At 34.0% G+C, this 23,732-nt stretch overlaps 1 protein-coding gene across 6 annotated transcripts in view; it reads left to right on the top strand.

Annotated features, from left to right (window-relative positions):
- Positions 1 to 2,360: 2,360 nt before the first annotated feature.
- The window catches only part of POSTN (periostin), a 36,758-nt gene continuing 15,386 nt past the window's right edge, over positions 2,361 to 23,732 (top strand). For all 6 annotated transcript variants that reach the window (XM_066381066.1, XM_066381065.1, XM_066381064.1 and 3 more), the window contains exons 1-16: positions 2,361 to 2,502; positions 4,173 to 4,271; positions 7,460 to 7,524; positions 10,840 to 10,997; positions 13,151 to 13,315; positions 14,193 to 14,339; positions 15,320 to 15,461; positions 17,625 to 17,837; positions 18,398 to 18,532; positions 19,525 to 19,673; positions 20,787 to 20,923; positions 21,384 to 21,514; positions 21,885 to 22,015; positions 22,122 to 22,224; positions 22,332 to 22,399; positions 23,097 to 23,142. In XM_066381066.1, the coding sequence (XP_066237163.1) occupies positions 2,384 to 2,502; positions 4,173 to 4,271; positions 7,460 to 7,524; positions 10,840 to 10,997; positions 13,151 to 13,315; positions 14,193 to 14,339; positions 15,320 to 15,461; positions 17,625 to 17,837; positions 18,398 to 18,532; positions 19,525 to 19,673; positions 20,787 to 20,923; positions 21,384 to 21,514; positions 21,885 to 22,015; positions 22,122 to 22,224; positions 22,332 to 22,399; positions 23,097 to 23,142 (2,008 nt within the window). In that variant the 5' untranslated portion in view covers positions 2,361 to 2,383. The remainder of the gene's footprint in view (positions 2,503 to 4,172; positions 4,272 to 7,459; positions 7,525 to 10,839; positions 10,998 to 13,150; positions 13,316 to 14,192; positions 14,340 to 15,319; positions 15,462 to 17,624; positions 17,838 to 18,397; positions 18,533 to 19,524; positions 19,674 to 20,786; positions 20,924 to 21,383; positions 21,515 to 21,884; positions 22,016 to 22,121; positions 22,225 to 22,331; positions 22,400 to 23,096; positions 23,143 to 23,732) is intronic.

Genomic DNA, 23,732 nt, shown 5'->3' with positions numbered 1-23,732 from the left:
TGGAATTTTGATAAGAATTGCATTAAATTTGTATATTGCTTTGGGTAATATGGCCATCTTGATTATATTTATTCTTCCTAACCAAGAACAAGGAATATTCTTCCATCTCATTATATCTTTTTCGATTTTCCTTAACAATGGTTTATAGTTTTCATTATATAAGTCCTTTACATTCTTTGTTATGTTTATTCCTAGGTATTTTTGTTGTTGTTGTTGCAATCGTGAAGGGGATTATTCTTTTGAGTTCATTCTTAAATGTTTCATTGTTGGCATATAGAAAGGCTATTGACTTCTGTATGTTAATTTTGTATCCTGCGACCTTACTATATTGGCTTATTGTTTCTAGTAGTCTTTTTGTGGATTCTTTGGAGTTTTCGATGTATAGGATCATATCATCTGCAAAAAGTGATACCTTTACTTCTTCTTTTCCGATATGGATGCCTTTTATTTCTTTGTCTTGTCTGATTGCTCTGGCTAGAACCTCTAGTACCACATTGAATAAGAGTGGAGAGAGTGGACAACCCTGTCATGTTCCTGATTTAAGGGGGAAAGCCTTCAGTTTTGTGCCATATAATATGATGTTAGTCTTATACTCTTAATACATATTATCCAAGTCTATATCTCTTTCTTTTTGTACCTTGTTACTTTCTCTTCTATCAAATCACTTTTGATTGAAGCAGAATTTAGCTTCAATACAGGAAAGCTTATAAAAAGTTACAGCTACGTAAATAAAAAGGGTTGCATTAATAGGAATGAGCATCCCAGTAAAGAGTAAATTACTATTTATAGTGGTGATATTAGAGAGATTTCTTTAAGTTTGCTTTAGTTTTCTGTAATTCCAAAATTCTCTTGTTATGTCTTCAAATAAGTAATCTACATTGAAATGTCTAACCAGTCTAGAATTGAAGACTTTTATGTAACTATGTTATCAATAATGTTCTAGCAGCTAATTTGCTGTCATTAAGTAAGAATTAGTTTCATAAAATCTTTCATCTTCTCAAAAGCAACTGTAAACCACCTACCATTGCATAACATAAGAGTAATAGAAATCTATTATATAAAGTATGCCAGCAACATACAGATGAAGTTAGAGTAATTTCATTCACAGAAATATAACTAAATAGGTTCTCTCTGTCTGATCGATCCACCCCAATAGTCCTTTCAATTGGACAACACCAATATTTAGTGTGTAATTTCTCTGTATTACCAGTGGGGAAGCAAAACTGATGTGCTATTCCACCAGAAGCACTTTGCCACAAGAAACATTTGGATTACACTTTGACTTTAGGGTAGTATGTAACTTGTTTATTCAAGGAGACTTGTTGCAGGTATCATTTTAGCTTATTGCTGACTTCTAAAATTCATATTAATTTTATCCAAAATGTTCTGAAGATTTGATATATCATGTGCAGGGTGGTGAGAATGCATATTACCTTGACTAGGAACTGCATAGTGTAACATTAAAAGACTATTACTCTTGATAAAATCAGGACAGCTCTGGCAACATCCCTGTTTCTTAATATGAAAGTAATTATTCTGTTACAGTTAGATCAGTAATACTGTTTTCCAATAGGTGATACTTTTGACCAGTGGTTATCTGTGGATATGCTGCCTAGAGATTTTGAACATCATGTGAAGTATGTAATGAATAAACAATAAAGCTCAGATGTTTTCCTTTTCTGCTTTGTTTCAAGAGTTAGGGAAACTTGCCAGACGTGGCTCTATGTTAACTGCCTCTCTTCCTGGAGAAGGGAGGGAGCGCCTCAGTAGGACTGCAGGGGAAATGTGGTCTCCCTCACATGTCAGCAACTTAGAATTCTTATTTCATATTCCGTGCAAGTGTTGAGTCCAGGCAACATTTATTTTTAATCAACAGCCATTACTCTTTTGTGATTCTTAAACTTAAATCTTCGTTTGTTTTCTGGTAGAAAAAGAAAAACAGTTACTTTTCCCTTCTGATGTGAACTGATGTGATAAGATGTGACAAAACCAAATGATTATCAGATTGATCCTAGGAACATGCAGTCTGACAGGATGGAGGGCAGAATATTCCTTCAAATCCAAACAAAATGATTTTCCATTAAAAGGTCCCTCTAAATCACCAAAGAACAAAATTGAAATGAGCCAGGTATTTAAAATAAGGAGAAATATAAATAATATAAACATAAATATCTTCTTCATAATGAGTAAAAAAAAAAAGGCTCAGTGTGTTCAGTAAGCGGCTTGTAGCTGACTGCTTGAAGTTGCTGAAGTTTTCTTCAGAGTTCAGATTCCCAACGTTGATAAGTGCTCCCTCCCACTTCTCTGACATGTATATAAACTCTGAGCTCTCCAAATCCCACTGCTAGTTCTCTGTGGATGAACTGCAACAGAGAGGCAAAAGATGATTCCTTTCTTACATGCATTCTCTCTACTCTTGCTGGCTGTTTTTAACCCTGCAAATGCCAATGGCCATTATGACAAAATTTTGGCTCATAGCCGTATCAGGGGCCGGGATCAGGGGTAAGTCAGAAGTTATAAATTCTTTTTCCTTCTCTAGCTTGTTTTATGTGCAAGTATACATGTTTTCTTTTGTACAAAGTAATAAGAAAAATGAAAAAATAATCAGTATTCTGTAGTTCTATGTTTCAAACTTTAAGAATAACTTTCAACATATGTATAATTGCTTTTCATGAAATGTTATATAATTCTAATCTAATTAACAACATTTAACAGGGATTTCTTTATGATGTAGTTTACTTGTGCTTTTATTTCCTTCCAAAAATATGGAAAGAGATTTTCAAAATTAAAGAATCTCTGGTTAGAGTCTCTCATTATGTAAATAGATTTGAAATATCTTATATGATGTGATGGAAATTTTTATTTAAGTTCTGTATAAAAATTAAACCATGGGTGGGTAATGTAATTAGTTATCTGATTTTTTGGGGGAAGCATTTAAGAAATCTTTTAAATTTTAGATTCAAAATAATTGATGTTTCCTAGAACAAACTCAATTACAATTAGCATATTTAAAGTCATTTCATAATTTAATATCTTACTCAACCGTTTAGGGTTTTTTTGAAAGGAATCTTGGCACTTTTTTCTGTGTCTTAGAGGGATTCTCATAATGTTCAAAAGCCCTTTCCTCAGAGTGCAAATAAGACTTCTATCTCTTTATCAGAGAAAAACACTTAAAATTCTGGCAGAGGATGTTCTGGTCTATTACTTCCATCCAAAGAAATAAATTTTCCTTTGTGCAGTCATATTTTAAATATAGCCCTCATTTATTTCTGTGATGGCTTACTTAGACAATTACAGATTATAGTGTCTGTGGACATAGCAAAACTTGTCTCTTTTGTTCTCTGGAATCCCATTGTTCCAGAGAACCCTAAAGGATCCCTCACATCCCAAATGAGAAATGTTTAGTTTAAAAAAGGTCAATGGATCATTTATGATTAAAAGTAATAAGACCTATGAAAATTAAATTGCATTAAACTTAATGCTGCTTTTATAATCATATTAGAGTAACTTTTGAAACACTAGCATTTAACTCTCAGGGTTATATAATTTCTCTTCTCTTTCCTGCAAAAAACCCCAACAATTTATTTATTTTTTTAATGATTCAGTAGGATTGGATAAAAAATCAGGTCTGTTCAATACTAATTAACATCTTTTTTTTTGGTATTTTTCCAAAGTGAGAGGGGGTGGCAGGGTGGAAGAGTGGGGAGGAAGGCAGGCAGACTCCCGCATGTGCTGGACCAGGATCCACCCAGCATGCCCACCAGGAGACAATGCTCGGCCCATCTGGGACATTACTTGGCTGCAACCAGAGCCATTCTAGGGCCTGAAGTGGAGGGCATGGAGCCATTCTCAGCACCTGGGCCAACTTTGCTCCAGTGGAGCCTTGGCTGTGGGAGGGCAAGAGAGAGACAGAGAGAAAGGAGAGGGGGGAAGGGTGGAGAAGCAGATGGGCGCTTCTCCTGGGTGCCCTGGCCGAGAATCGATCCCGGGACTTCCACATGCTGGGCCAATGCTCTACCACTAAGCCAACCAGCCAGGGCCTCACTAATTAACATCTTTGAAAATGAAATCTATATATTAATATTTTTAACCATCTTACCTGAAGATATTAAGAAAAACTAGCTGTCATTGGGACATTAACTCTCTTTCTTTTTTTTTTTTTACCTTTCAAGTCCAAATGTCTGTGCCCTTCAACAGATTTTAGGAACCAAAAAGAAATACTTCAGCACTTGTAGGAACTGGTACCAAGGTGCCATCTGTGGAAAGAAAACGTAAGTCTCCTTTATTTCTTAATGGGCCAGTTCCAAAGACAATACTGTGATTTCTGTGCTGTTCCTTGGGCATACACGTCATTTTTCTTAAAAATACTCCCCAAATTGTGAACTTTTTTTTAAAGAAAGGATCACATACATGAATGAAGAAATTCTCCCTGCATTTCTCCCTGCACTCTCATTCCTGAACCTATGTGTCATAGAGGTCCACAGGCGGCAAATCACATGACAAGGTGATTTGGTTTAGAATCAGTGTGAGAGGCTGACTGTTATTTCTACATCTTATTTTCTCTTAAGAAAGTCAACTGACCTTTATACCTCAGTTGACTTATTAAAGGGATGGAAGAACAAAATAATCTAAAGTATCAGGGTTTTTGAGGCACAAAATAATATTTACTTACAGTCATTTGGAAATTATCTGAAGTACTTTAACTGACTCAGTTTTCATCGAATTGTAAAGTTGCAAAGGATTTGAAATTTACCTCTTTATTTAATTCAGTCATTCTATTCCAAGGGTCCATGAAGTCACCACTATATTTATTATTTCGGTAACCAAAAAGACTTTTACTTTTTAACTTAGTTTTTTATTTCACTATTTAACTTAAAATTAGAAAACATTTTTTATTACTTGATGGACATGTATATTGGTTTAATCTATTAATAGCTATTAGTAGAAAAAATATAATCCTGGTCATGTAAAGGTTAATAGCTATTCATGTAGTCCAAATTCTTCATTTTAAAATGAGGGAGTGAGTCATAGATAAAATAAGTTACTGAGTCAAAAGGACTAGAGGTGCTCTTCCCAGTCAAGGAAACATGGAAATGACTCCTTGCATCTTATTAATTTGGAACCTACTCACAGTAAGGTACACCTTAAGAAGCAGAATATCTGTCGGAGGACTTGCTTAGCACATCATTAAATGCTAGTTACCCTAAATAGGGTGAAAAGATTGGAGGATTATAAAAAACTTATTCTTAAATTTAAAATATTGGTACAAATAATACATATGAAATCATTTAACCTCTTGAAGTTTTCATTATTTTTTACCTGTGAAATGTGTATTTGATACATACAGAGTTTCTGAAGATAAATTAAATGAACAAATGTGAAATTGCTAACTAACAATATCAATTGTCCTTTTATTTTAACTATTTTAAACAAATGAATATATGCAGATGGGAAAAAGAGTTGTGAGCAGATGCCTATTTAAAATGCATAGAATTATTTTTATTTCCAAACAAGAAACATATATTCAAGGCATATAGCCTTAGCTGGACTGTACTTTCCCATGGTAACCAAGTGTACGACACCATAAGACATTGTTACCTATTCTCACTCATTGGCTTAATAGAATTTCAACTGTTGTTACTTTTTGACTTAGATATTATCCTTATTAGTTTGCAGACATCTGGTAGACTTGTGAGTCATTCACACATTTACAATTACTATTACAAGTCAGTAGTGATAATGGTCTTGGCCATGATGTGGGCCAAACCCCAGCTGGGAACTCCACAGCTCTGTATCCAAATATCTTTGTTCTTTATATTCTTGGTTATCATAAAACATATTTGGAACTCACATTAACTACATAAGAAAGGACCTGTTCTCTGAAATATTTAGGGGAAACATTTATTATATCCTCCTTGGAAATTAGGAAGTGTGATATAATCTTATATTAATTATCTAAATATATTAGAGACGCCAAGGCTTATACAAAGCATATGCCAAGATTTTTTTCTTTCTATTAATTTTATTTTCTGCTTTGAAGACTGGCTTTTTACCAGACATATAACAATATCTGCTTTGTTTAATTATATTAGCTTGTTTTCCCCAAGTGCCTTAAATTTTCATAAACACATTTATATCTGTGCCCTGGAATAATGCAAATGCTAATTGCTAGCTAGTTTCAAATAACCAAAAAAATCAGTAATTTTGACAGGAAGATTTGCCATGTACTGGCATGTGCTAAAATTTCCTATGAAACCTTTAGGACTGTATGTATCAGTTGACAGAAATGTTTGTCTTCAAGATGAACAGTTGCTTTGGAAATGAGGGGGGATAGTAAATGGACAGTCTAATAAAAAATATGAAGTTTTCTACATTTAAGATATTTTCCAAGATGTATATTGGTCCAGTAACAGTATGGTTTATAAAATTCCCTTACAGGGTGTGTAAATGAATTTCCTATTAGGAAATGAAGATAAATTTCTCACTCCCATAGATGAGCAGCATAGAAACAATTTTTCTGTACTTTTATTTATCCTACCAACTTATATCAAATTTTAATTAAAAATACTACTTAAAATAGATCTTGAAAAGTCCAGAAAATATTAAAAGGAATTTGATAAAGTGAAGAACAGGATTATATTTTTAGTAAAATGAAAAAATGGAAGCAATTATATAGGTGATTTCAGGTTATTATTTTCTCACAAAATACAGTAAATTTTTAAAAAGTTATTCTGCACATATCTTTACTTGCTTTAATTTTCTGGCCTTTGCCTTAATTAAGTTTTGCAAAGGCCAGAAAATTTAAGCAAGCAAACCTTGACTAAGGTAGTATTTTTAAAAATATTTTATTCTCATAGCTTAAAACAAATGTTTAAATTGTCTTTTCAAAATATACAAAAATAAAAAAGATGTTAAAGGTTTTCCTTAATATAATCAAATAAAAACCCTATTGACAACTCAGATTAAAAATTGCGTATTTTACTTAGCAACAGGATTGCTTTTACTTATTGAAATGCATTTCTTTATATTCTTAGTTTTAATAACTTTATACTAATAACATAAATAGCTATTTAGAATTTACAAAATGATTTCTGAAACATACTTTTGACATTCACAACTACCCTGTGAGTAGACAGAGCTACAATATTCACATTAAATAGTCTGAGAAACTGAGAATCAGCTTTGTTAAATGACTTGATAAAGGTCACGCATCTACTAAGTACTGGAACTGGGAACCAAGCTCCATTGTTTTGGCTCAAGATCCTGATACTTTTCTGCAATGCCATGAGACCACAGAGAAAAACCAAGCTAATAAAAATACCTGGGTGTAAAAATAAATAAATGATTCCTATATTCCAAAAATAAATTCTGGCAGAAAGTGATATGCTTTTCTAAGTTTATGTCAAAATGTATTCTATGTAGTTCCTCATTTTAATGTTGATTTTTTTCCAATATGCAGGACTGTGCTATATGAATGTTGCCCTGGTTATATGAGAATGGAAGGAATGAAAGGATGCCCAGCAGGTAAAATTTAACTAGTGAATTAAATGAGGAACTTGTATTGTGTGAGGAAAAAGGGTTGAAGTAGATTGTAGAGAAGTCAACTGAATGTGTATGTATTTGTGTGTGTTTAGCATCATAGTAAATCCCCCAGATTTTTATGTTATTGATGATAAAGCACTAAAACATGCTTTGCATGCACTGAATGCTGGACAATGCAACAGAAGCTTAAATTATATTGGTTTATCTTTCCTTCTTGAAAAAAAAATCCCTCTACAAACTCTCTTTCTTTGAACTTGTCTAGAAACATGTAGCTGACTACTTGACAAGACATCACTTGTTTAACTGAACAGCTCTGATTTTATAATGTTCTTTGTATTGAAAGTTGGTTCCTAAAGTTCATCTATTTCTTTGAAATGACAACTATTCTAATATTCAACACTAACCATCACACCTTTCTACCAGCTACCTTTCTTCCTCAACAAAATCTTCTCTTTTCTGGGGGAAGTGGAAGCCAACTCCATGTCCTCTAATGTTGCATAGACTTTGGATGTCTCACCATCATGAATACCAACCCATAAAAAGCCTCTAGTCCAGTCATCTATTTTCTGATTGTGTTCCCAGACTGTTTACAACTCATATGGTTCCAAGCAGCTGAGATAATATTAAGACAAATACTTCATTTTGGGGTGTACCTGAACTTTGGTTAATATAATTGGTTACCACATCATATAATTAACTCATATTGAATTTGAAATCAATTACAATTAATTACAGGTCTTGTTTACATAAATACTATCAAGTCAGATCTTTCTCTAGGATTTGTGTTTTCAACTTGAACATAGAACATATATGGAACCCTGCTACATTTAACCTGTTAACTTGAACTTCTTTTCCATCCTGTTGGGGCCTTTTTAAATCCCAATTTTACAATTTAACATATTAATTGTATCACCTAGTGCATTATATTTACAGAGTTAATAACCATTTATCCATGCTATTGGCCAAATCGAACAAATTTTCAAATATGATGAAGTTATAAAAAAATAAGTTGGCTGCAACAGTCTTAAGGTTGATATTTGTATATTGATCTTTCTTTTGGAAGTTCAAGATAACTATTCTGGGCATGCTAGATACTTTGATTTATTTCCTTCTGAAATTATGATTAAAAGAAGTAGGTTCATACATAAGAATAAACTCAAAAATCAAGAAAAGACATAAATGTAAGTCATGAAACCTTAAGAATCCTAGAAGAAACCATAGGCAGTAAAATGTAAGAATCTCTCATACTAACATTTTTACTGTTATATCAGGCAAGGGAAACAAAGAAAAAAAATAAACAAAAGAGACTTCATCAAGTTAAAAAGCTTTTGCACAGCTAAAAATACTATCAACAAAATGAAAAGACAATCCACTAAATAGGAAAACATATTCACCAATGATACATCTGATAAGACATTCATTTCCAAAATACATAAAAAATTTATAAAACTCAACACTAGAAAGATAAACAACAAAATTAAAAAATAGGCAAAGGACCTGAATAGACACATCTCAAAAGAAGACATACAGATGAAAAATAAACATATGAAAAGATGCTCAACCTCACTAATCATCAAAAAATGTAGAGGCCCTGGCCAGTTGGCTCAGTGAGTAGAGCATTGGCCTGGCCTGTGGAAGTCCTGGGTTTGATTCCTGGCCAAGACACACAGGAGAGGTGCCTTTCTGCTTCTCCCTCTCCCCTTCTCCTTTCTCTCTATCTCTCTTCCCCTCCTGTAGCCAAAGCTTCATTGGAGCAAAGTTGGCCCGGGCCACTGAGGATGGCTCCATGGCCTCTGCCTCAGGTGCTCGAATGGCTCCAATTGCAATGGAGCAACACCCCCCAGATGGGCAGAGCATTGTTCTCTAGTGGACATGCTGGGTGGATCCCAGTCAGGCACATGCGGGAGTCTGTCTCTCTGCCTCCCCGCTTCTCACTTCAGAAAAATACAAAAAAAAATGTAGAGTAAAACCACAAAGAGATATCACTTTACACCTGTCAGAGTGGTTATCATTAATAAACCAATAAACAGCAAGTGCTGGTGAGAATATGGTGTTTGTCGGAATGTAGATTGGTATAGCCACTGTAGAAAACATTATAGTTTCCTCAAATAATTAAAAATGGAACTGCCTTTTGACCCAGCAGTCCCAATTTTAGGAATATATCCTAAGAAATCCAAAACACTAATTTGAAAAAAATACACCCCTGTGTTTGTTGCAGGGTTATTTATAATAGCCATGATCTGGAAACAGCCCAAGGGCCCATCAGTAAATGAATGGATAAAAACCTGTGTACATTTACATAAAGTAATAATACTTGGTCACAAAAAGAGGAAATCTTATCTTTTGCAACTACATGTATGGACCTGGAGATTATTATGCTAAGTAAAATAAGACAGTCAGAGAAAGACAAATAGTGTATAATCTCATTTATATGTGGACACTAATGAACAAAATTAAGTGATGAATGAAATAGAAACAGAAGCATAGATACATGGAACAGACTGACAGCTGTCAAAAGGGTGGTATGTTGTGGAACTGAATGAAAGAAGGTGAAGGGATTAACCAAAAAACATATATATATATGTATATGTGTGTATATATGTATATGTATGTATATGTGTGTGTGTGTGTGTGTGTGTGTGTGTGTGTGTATATATATATATAACACAGACATAGACAATAGTGTGGTGATCGCCACAGGGAAAGGAGTAATCGAGGGTTGGTAAAGGGGGTGGAAACGAGGATGGAAAGAGACTTTGCTTGGGATGATGGGCATTTGGTGCAGTGTGCTGCTGATGTTTTATGGAGTTGTACACTTCAGCCTATATGGGTATGTGAAGGAATGTCACCCCAATAAATTCAAAAATTAAAAAAGTTTAACAACTGGGGAAAAAAGCAGGTCTCTATACTTCTTTTAGAGACCCAAATATATAAAAATTATATTCCTATACCTAACAATATTTTTCTATTTAGGAATATTAAGCCAGCATAAGGGAAAATATTTCATACCCTTGTCATGAAATAATCATAAAATTTACTGATTATTTAAATTTACAATTTAAAATTTATTTTCTCTCACAAGGATATACGGAAAGGTATATAAAATAATAGTTTTCAATAGTGTTTCATGTTTAGCACTCAAGGCAATTTTCATACCAAAACTGATGACTCATAAAATTTTATTGCTAAAATGATTAGTTCCATACATTGGGGAACATAGTGTAAAGTTTAAATTATGGTGAAGTAATATTCTTTAAATGAAATCCTGAGTACTTATCCATTGCTTTATTGTTTCAGTTATGCCAATTGACCATGTTTATGGCACTCTGGGCATCGTGGGGGCCACCACCACACAGCGCTACTCTGACGTCTCAAAACTGAGAGAAGAGATTGAGGGAAAAGGATCATTCACTTACTTTGCACCGAGTAATGAGGCCTGGGACAATTTGGATTCTGTAATTTACTATTTTTATTAATATAATTTATTTTGGTGTTATTGTTATTTTAAATCCTCTATTAACTTGGATAATAATGGAAGTTTTATACATTTCTATTGTGCACATATAAAGATACTTAAAAAGATAAGTTACTGGGGGTAAGAAGTAAATCATTTTGATATATCCATAAATGAAATAACTCCCCAGCAACTTCATAGCTTCCTAAAGAAAAGGCAAACCAAGAGTGAACTGAATGAGCACTTACTATTATCCCATTTTACCCCTTTCCTCTTCACTTTTTGGTTGTGAGAAAATGTGTCATTTTAATTGACATATCTAATAGAAAGGTAAGTTAAGAAGCCTAGTGAAATTTGAAATTCATTATATTATATTATATAAATATACTTATTATTTTAATTATATGTAAATATATATGTATGTTCGGGAATTGAAAGATTCATAAACATAGCTGAATATTTAAATAAAGTGTTATAAACAATGCATTTGATTTTGTGAATACTGATTTATAACACACTAGATTACGATTCAATTTTTTAATCTGTAAAACTGGTATGAAATATATTTCTACTTTTTTCTTGATATGAAGATGAATTAATAGTTTCTACTAGAGTCAAAGAATACTTGATAAAACTTAGGCTGATTCCTCTAGGACGGTAGTAAATTGCTACATTGACTTTGTGGTTAAATATTTGCATCATAGAGCTCTCTCTTCTGGTTAACTTTGGCCACATCTCTAACCACCACTCTTTTGCTGACTCTTCCTCTTTGCCTTAAGGATGGGTCTTATTAAAGGCTATGCAGAAATAGACTTTACCCTTTATATAAACTTCCAGTGACTTCAACTATCACTGTAGTGCAAAGTCATGAAATCTGTGTTCTTTGTATATATTTGCTCTCCTTGGAACCCCAGGAGAGTATTTCTAATATCCATCTTAATATAACATCACTCCTTAGCTACATCATCTGTGTCTTTAAACAAAAAGATATCAAAAACATATGCCATTTTCTTTTTCTCCATTAAGAAATTGCTCTTGTGCTGACTTTGTTCCATAATTGGCAGTAGCAATCTCAGTGTTCACCTGCCTGAAACTGAGTCATCCTTATCTTCTCTCCCTCCATTTCTTGCAAAAGATGTTAGTCAACATATTCCATGTTTCATACTCTTAATATGCTTGTTTCTGCTATGCATTACCACCGTATTAACCTTCCTACGGGTTAATATTTAATTTCTACTAGTAAAACTTCACTAATTTAATTATTATAATCCAATGCCCAAAATCTTCAGTGGCTTCCCATTGCCAATTTAATTTCCACTTTACTCAGGCATTAAAGTCTTACATATTACTCTCCCATACTTTTCTGGATCTCTTTCTTAATATTTTCCGAGAAACACAAAAGTATATGCTAACCCACTGGACAACTTCTACTCTCTTAATGCTAACCCTGTGTCAGCACCTGATCTCAGAATGATCATTACCCTGTTCCTAGCCTATCTACCCTTCCAGGCCTGTCTGCAGATGTTGAAAGGCTAGTTTTCCTCATTTCACTCCTGAAATAATTTTTTCCTCCTTCTCTCTTTTATCTCACTGTTTTACATGCTGTGTATGATATGGTAAATACCTTAAAGGTAAAGACTTCAGCTAACATATTACTGTACTTCCCATAGCACCGAGTACACTATGGCATCATATGTGGCACACTGAATAAATAAAAGTTACAAAACATTTGAATTCTCAAATTCATTTTGAATAAATATAAAATGTTTGTTTAAATTCCAATACTGTATACAAATATAATGCACTTTGTTTTATTAATCAAAATAATTTAATATCTGATCATTGTATATTCCAAGCTTTTATGTATCTCAAGATTGTCACTTTTTCAATATATGCCTTTAAAATTTGTTTTATCTCTAAAAGTGCCCGAGAACTCTACCAGATTCGGGATCCTCAAATGAGGACCTTGCATTTACAAAATTCCTTAATAATTGAAATCATATAAAATCAGCTATTTATGTCAATTTGGTTTGCCCTGCTGAACAATGTAATGAGAAAGTAATGATAATAGAAACAGTGTAATTATAATAATAGTAATGATATTAATAATGTACCACAGTAAAATAAATTTTTATCATTTTAATTTTTTCCTAGGACATTCGTAGAGGGTTGGAGAGCAATGTAAATGTTGAATTACTGAATGCTTTACATAGCCACATGGTTAACCAGAGAATGTTAACCAAGGACTTAAAAAATGGCATGGTTGTCTCTTCAATGTACAATAACTTGGGGCTTTTCATTAACCATTATCCGAATGGGGTAAGTTTCATTAGAAAATAGTACATTTCTAAGTAATATGGCCTCTACTCTTTTCTTTACTATTTATATAATGTTCACAGAAATAATAAAAGTGATGTAACATGACTTGGCCCCATGTTTAGAGCAGGTACATTAATAATTCTGTGACTGATTTCTATTCAGAAGTGATTGTGAGAAATAAATCAAAATGACAGTAGACTTCGATGATCCAAAAAAGAACATTTAGTAGTTGATGTGTTTGAAAAACTAACAATCAGAGAAAAATAATACATAAGAATTTATCAGAAAATTTCTCAAAAGAATAATCAGAGAATGAGGATTCCTTTATTCAGCCTCTGGCTACTATACTGATTTAGGTTCTTGTCTATTTAGATAAGAGTCTTTGTGTGAAGCTTGCAACAAGTTCATACTGTTCTTTCACAGTCACAGTTCCAGGGACAAAATGGGTCACTGATGAGGCAATACGTAAAACATTATCAGGAAAGGACTGATTAAATTTATGCAATAATTGTTTTTTCTCTCTCAGAACTTATTTGAAGAATATTTAGACCTTTATGTTAGTTATTGCTCTACATTAGAAAAAGTTGATTGCTATCTCCATAAAAGAAAGAAAAGAACAACAGCAATAATTCAAATAAAAATGTTTTTTTTTATGTTTATGATATGTTAAGGATAACTACTTGAGTTCTCTACTGGCTCTGTTATCTATTTCTTTTTTTTACATAACAATACATAAACCTTTATTCTCAGCATTTATATTCAGAATATAACTTCTTTTATGTTAATTTTACTCATATTAATTAAAAATAGGAAATGGACTTACTGCCTCAGTAGTCAATGAATAGCTCTGATTCTTGATTTTTCCAAATAATTATAGGTTGTCACTGTTAATTGTGCTCGAATCATCCATGGGAACCAGATTGCAACAAATGGTGTTGTACATGTCATTGATCGTGTCCTTACACAAATTGGTACCTCAATTCAAGACTTCATTGAAGCAGAAGATGATCTCTCTTCTTTTAGGGTCAGTACAAAAAGTAAGAGTAGATTGTCTTGAATCATTGAAATGTCTTCTCTTTCCCTGTCAGAATCTAAAAACAATAAAAATGCTACTGAACAAGCCTGTCAGAAATGTAACAAATATATTTCTTGAAATGAAAATATTTTTATTTTCATTGAAGAAATCTTATCCTATAAATAAACATTTATGTGGACAACACAGATAAAGATAGTTATGTGACTGTGGTGTATATAATGTATTTAGAATGTGTCCATCTTTTTTATTTTAATTTATTGTGTTTACATAGATTCTAGTGTCTCCCCGAATGCATCCCCCCTCCTCCATGTTCCCCACAATATCTCCCTTTCCCCTTCCTTGCAATGCCTTTCCCCTTTCCCTCCAGGATTAGCTTTTCTGCTCTCTATAACGTTGTGTTATGTGTGTATAATTTCACCAAAACCGTCCCTTTTCTGATGCCATCCTCTCATCCCCTTTCCCTCTGTCCACTTTCCCTCTAGATCTATTGACCCCGCCTCTGTCTGTATTCCATTCCTCTGTTTATATTGTTCATTGGATTCCTCAAATGAGTGAGGTCATATGATATTTTTTTCTCTCTGCCTGGCTTATTTCACTTAACATAATAGTTTCCAGATCCTTCCATGTTGTTGCAAAAGGTAAGATTTCCTTCTTTTTCATGGCCCCATAGTATTCCATTGTGTATATATACCATATAATGTGTCCATCTTAATTACTATATGTACTGCTTGCTGGATATTGCTACTGTCATACAAACAATGACAGAATTGCCATTTTTATAAACACAGTTTGAGGAAAATGGGAAAGGACATAGTTGGTGTGCCAAAAAGTAATTTCTTAAAGATCTAACAAGAGCAAACTTGTTCTATATGGTGAGCTCCCTTGTAGCTTGAGCTAGGCTGGCATATACTGTAATTTTCTTTGGATTTATAATGCACAAACCTCTGAAAAATGCATTTGTGTTTCAGGCAGCTGCCATCACATCTGATATACTGGAAGCTCTTGGAAGAGACGGCCATTTCACACTCTTTGCTCCCACAAATGAGGCTTTTGAGAAACTTCCACGAGGTGTCCTAGAGAGGATCATGGGAGACAAAGTGGCTACTGAAGGTATGAAAACATTTCCCTGTATGAGAGGCTTCCAAGAATTTCAAGAAAAGGAAATGAAAAAGAGATGGCCATGCCAATGTTATCAGCATTGATAAGCAAAGATCCAGAAAAGATTTTTTGAGGTGAACCATAAAAATTTCAACAAAGTTGAAATGGAGCAGCCCTGGCTGGTTTGCTCACTGGTAGAGCATCATCCCTGCATGTGGAAGTCCCAGGTTTAATTCCCGGTCAGGGCACACAGGAGAGGTGACCATCTGCTTCTTCACTCCTTCCTCTCCCCTTCTCGCTTTCTGTCTCTTTCCTTTGAACAGCCATGGCTCGATTGATTTGAGCACATTGACCTTGGGTGCTGAGGATGGCTTCAGGTGCTAAAAATAGCTTGGTTGTAAACATGGCTTCAGATGGGCAGAGCATCAGGGGATCCAAGATGGGGTCACCAGGTGGATCCTAGTTGGGGTACATGTGGGATTCTGTCTATCTCCCCTCCCCTCTCTTGGAAAAGAAGAAAAATAAAGAATACATGGAATGCATGATGTGGTATGTAGATGGTGTTATATTGAGTTGTGCTCCTGAAACCTGTATGATTTGGTGAACCAATGTCATCCCAATAAATTAAAAATAAATTAAAAACTAAGAAACCATAAAAATGAAATACTGTATATACACAATATTAAGTTTTGCTAAAAGATAGATTTGGGTTGAGAAAATGGCATGATTCTCTTGAGGCTTTACTTATTGATTTACAAAATTTGGCTTTTTTCCATCCCCCTTTCCATTTTCAAATAGATTTGACATTGTGCCTAGTACGTTTTACTTAGCCTATTCTAAAAGACATTTAACCAACTTAAGATGAGAAATTTTGGAGGTGCAGATATAGACAATATAATTGAGGTATAACTCCCTTGAGATATTCTTCAACAATTATCTTTACTTTGGTTACATTCTAGATGTTGTCTTTAGGGAATCATTTGTCTTGCCCTCAGCCTCTAATAACCCCTTTATGCATATATATATATATACACACACACACACACACACACACACACACACACACACACACACACACACAACTATTCTGTTATGAGTGGCTAATGAGAGATACTGCTTGTGTGTATTGGATCAACTAGCACTTAACAAATAACTTTACAGGCCTTCTGAATGGAACTCTCCCCCCCTTCCTCTGCTTCTTACAGTAGTGGGAACTCGATCTACCGTAGTTCCCCATGTATAAGACACACTTTAATTTGGGGGCCCAAAATTTGAAAAAAAATGTATTACATAAAGTTATTGAACTCAAGTTTTATTCATCAAAAAATTCATATAACTCCTCATCACTGTCAAAACTCCCATCCATTAGCTTGTCCTCATCTGTGTGTTATGATGAATCACTGTCTTTATATATTGCCTCATCCTCAGTTCCATCTATGGCATTTGAAATGCCACAACCCTGTATAAAACACACCCAGTTTTTAGACCCCAAATTTTTTGAAAAAGGGTGCGTCCTATACATGGGGAAATAAGGTAACACTTTTTTAGTAGTACCATACTACACAAATCATTTCACACAATTAATCTTCTCCTCTTCCTACTAAGTTAAGCTTTTTCTATTGTATATTGATGAAATAACATTCAAAGAACTTAAACAGACTTTAAAAATAATTTCACTCATATGTGGAATCTAATAAATAAAATGAACTAACAAGCAAAATAGAGATAAACACATAGATAGAGAGCAAGCTGACAGCTGTCCAGTGGGGTGTAGTCTGGATGACAGAGGTGGAGGGATTGAGAAAAAAAAGAGAAAAAACCTCATGGACACAGACAACAGTATGGAAGTCGCCAGGGGGAGGAGAAAGAAGGTAAAGGGGGGTAAATGGTGATGGATGGAGACTTGACTTGGGGTGGTGACACACAATACAGTGTACAGATGATGTGTTATAGAATTGTGCTCCTGAAACCTGTATAATTTTGTTAACCGGTGTCACCCCAATACATTCAATAAAAATAAAAAAATGGAAAAAAACCTTTGATCCATATATGTTATATGTATTTTTTATTAGGAATGCTTTGTTTCATAGTGAAATATGTTTTACATGTTTTTTAAGGATCAAATGCTATTTCCCTTAATATATGAATACTTTCTTTTTTTATCTTGTCCTTCAGCTCTCATGAAATATCACATTTTAAACACTCTCCAGTGCTCTGAAGCCATTATGGGAGGAGCAGTCTTTGAGACTCTGGAAGGAAACACAGTTGAGATAGGATGTGATGGTGACAGCATAACAGTAAATGGAATCAAAATGGTGAACAAAAAAGACATTGTGACAAACAATGGTGTTATTCATTTGATTGATCAGGTCCTCATTCCAGATTCCGGTGAGTGACAGTTTCATACTCTTCTACTTACTGTTGTTTATCTATTAGCATGCCTCAAAAGTAAGTTTCATGAAAGGCATGTGAAACAAAAACACAAAGTAAATGGTGAGCGAAATGAGCGTCAACTGCAGTATGTGACCTACGGGGTCATGGGCATTCTGTGCATGAAAACTTGATGTTCTAAGGTTTTTGATACCTAATGTTTATAAAGGTTCTCGCAGTGGCTAAGGTTTCTTGAAAACACAAGGAAAGTTATAATCATATGGTCATCTTTGAATAAATTAAAGAGTTATGAAACTCACAAGAACAAAGTTAAGAGGTAAGCAATAGAAAATTAAAGAAAATGGAAAGAAGACAAAGATATTTTCCTTGTGAAATGCTTTGTGGTGATTAACACCCCAAAAAGGAAAGTTGGAATTCTTAGTAAGGAAAGGCAGGATGTCTTATTACCTTGTTAGTACAACAAAATGCTTATGGAAAACAGCCAAGAATTTATTTACTAATTTCATGGTGATAATCACAATGATGACATTTTGGAATGGTGATCGTTTATTTTATAGCCAAACAAGTTATTGACCTGGCTGGAAATCAGCAAACCACTTTCAAAGAACTCGTGGCCCAATTAGGTTTGGCATCTACTCTGAGGCCAGATGGAGAGTACACTTTGCTGGCACCCGTGAATAATGCATTTTCTGGTATGTACTACTGGACAATGTCATCCCTGCTCCTCTGCTCTTAACCCATACACACCATTTTTCTTAATCATGATTGTTTGCAATATGGAATTATATGTATATTTCACAAAGTGTTGATTAGTTTTTGTATTGGCTATCCATCAGTGTGTTAGCCTCTATTAAAATGTCTTTTATTTCAAAACATTTTATTATGAAAAATAACAGTGCACAGGAAGAGAAAGTTTGTGACATGTGGTATCCAGTTATTCTCTAAATAAAACCATATTACCAGACACATAATGGCTTCTAAGAAAAATAAACTTGGTTTTATTATATGATACCAACATAATATTTAAGAATAAATAGGTATATTTTATATCTCAGAATTTAACAGTAAGATGTTAAATTATAAATGAATATAAATATACACTTTTATATTATGAAGTGAACTATTCTTATAAGTATTTTACCCACTACCTGCTATTTAGGGACAGTGTTTAGATTAATGTAGCCTGCCACTTTTTTTAGAAAAGTGATTTTATAAAGACATTTAAATATTAAAGGTGTTAATATTAATCTACCTTTAAGAGATTGTGTGCTTTGACTTTCTTTTCAGCAATAAAGATAAATTTAAATATGATTCATCATTATTCTTTCATGTGACTAGTTGATATCAAAATCTCAGAAGAATTCTTGGCCAGCATTAGAGTTTTACTTTTGCCAATGACCACATAAAACTGTGTAGACCACATAAAACTATGTATCACAGAAATGAAACCCATTGTTTAGAATGCTTGGAATTATGTTACAGTCACTTGATGGAATAGCTCATAGAGCTTCTATTCTGCATAAAATTCATTGACTGGAGCACTTAATTGAGTTATATGTGGTATGTGTGTAGGACACATAATATCAATAATAGTTTTACATTTTCATGATTCTCTCTTACTTAGAGAAACTTTAATACTTTCCAAATAAAATACATATAATTTTCTTTAAAAATTTATTTATAGATGATACTCTGGGCATGGATCAGCGTCTTCTTAAATTAATTCTGCAGAATCACATATTGAAAGTAAAAGTTGGCCTTAACGAGCTTTACAATGGACAAAAGCTCGAGACCATTGGAGGCAAACAGCTGAGAGTCTTTGTGTATCGTACAGTAAGTGAATCAAACAATATAAAATATCTACATTGCTTAAATGTTTCCCAGAACTTCATTCATGCAGTTTTGATAATAAACATGCATCAGAAGATTATGGAACTGAGTAACATGTGAAGACAAAAAATTCCACTCAAAGTGTTAAGTGTAACAATTCAGAAAATTTGCATTTGTTTAATTATAAATGGTTAGAACATGAAGAGGAATGGTAGAAAATGTAGAATGGAATCTATGGAACTTCTGTAACTCGCAAAACTACTTGGCTGGCACATAGGGTAGCTTGACTAGTAGCAGAAAACCTGGTTGAGTATAAGAGTTGTGATGTCAGATTGTGCAAGATCTTTTTTTTTTATTCAGTGAGAGGCAGGAAGGCAGAGACAGACTCCCGCATGCACCCCAACCAGGGCCCACCCTGCAAGCCCATTAGGGGGTGATGCTCTGCCCATCTGGGGCATTGCTCTGCTGCTCAGCAACTGAGCTCTTCTCTACACCTGAGGCAGAGCCCATGGAGCCATCCTCAGTGCCCAAGTCTAACTTCCTCCAATCGAGCCTTGGCTGCAGGAGAGGAAGAGAGAGAGAGATACAGAGAAAGAGAGAGAGAAGCAAGAGGGGGATGGGTGGAGAAGCAGATGGGCACTTCTCTTGTGTGCCCTGACTGGGAATTGAACCGGATACATCCACACCCAGGCCAACGCTCTACCCCTGAGCCAACCAGCCAGGGCCTGAACAAGATCTTAAAAACAAAGGAGAGAAGCTGTTTTCTCTGGCCATAGAGGTCAGATTACCTCTTAGAAGAGTCAATTTAGACATTTAATTAGGTATTCAACTATTTCCACATAGAAAATTTTTTATAAGATTTTATTCATTGATTTTAGAAAAAGAGAGGGAGAAAGGAAGAGATAGAGGAAGAGAGGCATCAACCAGTAGTTGCTTCACTTTAGTTGTTCATTGATTTTTTTCTCATATGTGACTTGACCAGGCAAGCCCAGGGTTTCAAACTGACAACCTTAGCATTTCAGGTTGACACCCCACCCACTGTGCCACCACAGGCCAGGCCACATAGGAAATTTTAAATAAGGAACTGGAGGGTTTTATCTTTATTTCTGTTGCTAGGCTGTCTGCATTGAAAATTCCTGCATGGTGAGAGGAAGCAAGCAAGGAAGGAATGGTGCCATTCACATCTTCCGAGAGATCATCAAACCAGCAGAGAAGTCCCTCCATGAAAAATTGAAACAGGATAAACGCTTTAGGTAAGCTTAATTAGTTTCACCTCCACAAAATAATGAGAGCTATCGGCACGGTCAGTATTCCAAAAGGCATTTAGCATTCAGTACTGAAATACTGAGAATAAACTTTAGAATAAGTCTATGTAAATGTTTTCAAAACTAAAATACATTCTCAACACTATTTTGCTTCTCAATGTACCATAATATAAGTTGGTGAGTGAAAAAAACAGCTTATTATTTGTTATAAAGTGTGACCTTGTCAAGTTTTATGGGATAAAAACTGAGGTTAAGATATTTTAAAATCGTATCTATATTTAAATAATTTCCCCAGGATAAAACTTTCTTAACAAGTAAATTGCATTTGAAACATGTGAAAATGTGTGAACAATTTGTTTATGTTTTCTGCAACACATGAATTAAATTATATTCTATTTCATCCCTTAATCTAAATCTAACAATATAAACATATGTTTCTCCTGTTTAGCATCTTCCTCAGCCTTCTAGAAGCCGCAGACTTGAAAGAGCTCCTGACACAGCCTGGGGATTGGACTTTATTTGTTCCCACCAATGATGCCTTTAAGGGAATGACTAACGAAGAAAAGGAAATACTGATTCGTGAGTAGAAGTGAATACTGGATATTTGTCCTTGATTTCAAGATCTCATGTCTTCCTCAAGGATTTCTGCCCAGATACCAGTCTCAAAATGTCTCCTTTTTCATATTCTTGTTTAGCCTTAGTTTCCTTTATTTTCACTTAGACTATGTAGAGGGTCACTCATTAATGTTCTTAATTGAGTGCTCACTGTCATATTGTTGGGCTAGATGTTCACTTACATTATTTATTGATATCAACCTAAGATAAAAATGACATGAAAAATTACAGTGAGGAAAATATAAAGACAAATTTTTTTCTATTTAGTCTTCATAGTATCAAATGTCAAAGAAAAGATGACATATTATTAAATAAATATATATTTTCCTCCTAGGCAACAAAAATGCTCTTCAAAATATTATCCTTTATCACCTGACACCAGGAGTTTTCATTGGAAAGGGATTTGAACCTGGTGTTACTAACATTCTAAAGACCACACAAGGAAGCAAAATCTATCTGAAAGGAGTAAGTTCTCTGAAATGAATTTATGATAGTGTTCAGTCACCATTTACTTACCGCAATGTTCATTTTTTGTGAAATTTCTCATTGCCATTATCCCCCGTTTTGGTAGGTAAATGACACACTTCTGGTGAATGAATTGAAATCAAAAGAGTCTGACATCATGACGACAAATGGTGTTATTCATGTCGTAGATAAACTTCTCTATCCAGCAGGTCGGTAATTACTGAAATCATTAATAAGCTAAATCTTTGTTGATAGAAACCCAGATTTTTATTTACACACTCTTGCTAACATTTATTTAATATTTATTTTTTCATAGATACACCTATTGGAAATGATCAGCTGCTGGAAATACTTAATAAGCTGATAAAATACATCCAGATTAAGGTACCTAACATCACTGGATTCATTTATAATGTGTTGAACATAAGAGACTAGACATGTTTACCTTAACGAGTAGATAGACACTAGACTTGGATTGCTCTCTGTTGATCATGCATCACTGGCCCACTTGTAAGAAAAGATAACATAAATTCTTTATGGTTTTATTCAGCAGACATCTATTAAAATCTACTTGGGACCAAGCAGTGTTTTAAGAGTTGTGGGAAATATTAAGCTAAATTAGATATTGTTCTTTATTCAAAAAAGTTTATAGTCTTGTTGGACAGATAAAAAAATAACTATAATTTTTCTAACCTCACCTGTCTTTGCTACAACATATAAGGAAAAGATAAAGTATTTACTTATAAAATGTCATTAATCACAATAGTTAAAGACCAAGGGATATTTTGCTTACTTATTATTAGAGAGTCAGAGTGTCACAGAACATATGAAATGTTACTTTATAAATCTATTTAACTTTGAATTAACTATTCTGTAATTTTTGAAACTAGCAAATCCAATACCTTTTATATCATCTGCCTCATATCAGGAAATTGGCAGATGATTTATATGAAGACTACATTTCTATTAAGTGTAATGATAGCTTCACTTTATTTACATTAATAAGAATTAAAGTCGTGTCCTGATTTTGTTAATACAGCTACTCTATTTAATGTTACTCAGTATACACATTTATTTTCAGTTTGTTCGTGGTAGCACCTTCAAAGAAATCCCTATGACTGTCTACAGTAAGTACATAGTGAATATTTATTTGTCACAATAAGTGGCAAAAATTTTAAAATTAATAGTAATGTTTCTGTATTTACAAATGAGACTATTGATAATCTGGTATTTAGACTTCCAAGCAACGACAAATTTAATTCAACATGAAGTAAGGTTTGAAGTCATAATGAAAGCACTCCGCCTTAGCCATACCCTCCAACTCCAAGAAAACTCTTCCCCACTCAACCAAAAACAGAAATAGTGAGACATAATAGCAGAGAAATATAACTAGCATAGCAAAGAAGCAGAAAAGAAGACATACAAACATAAAAGAGAAGAGATAGCTAAAAGGTACTCTAGAGCTACCTGAAAATTCGGATGTGTGGACACAGAAATAATATTGCTGAAGAATTTGTAGCTCATTCCAGCCTCAAGCCCTCAGCCATCTAAAGACAAGGTGGGACACAGTGTGCCAAAGAACCCTAATATTTATGAGTTGGTGGTTAAACAATTCTCTCCATCTGAAACTGGACAAAGGAATGAAATTTTGCCAAGTGATAAAGTTTCTAGATCTCCAAAATCTTTTATGTTATGCCTGACTCTACCAGATTATCAA

Source organism: Saccopteryx leptura, chromosome 4 (genome assembly GCF_036850995.1).
Source record: "Saccopteryx leptura isolate mSacLep1 chromosome 4, mSacLep1_pri_phased_curated, whole genome shotgun sequence".
NCBI classification, from domain to species: Eukaryota; Metazoa; Chordata; class Mammalia; order Chiroptera; family Emballonuridae; genus Saccopteryx; species Saccopteryx leptura.
Note: the sequence above shows the minus strand (reverse complement) of the source record. Positions and strands in the feature narration are given on the sequence as shown.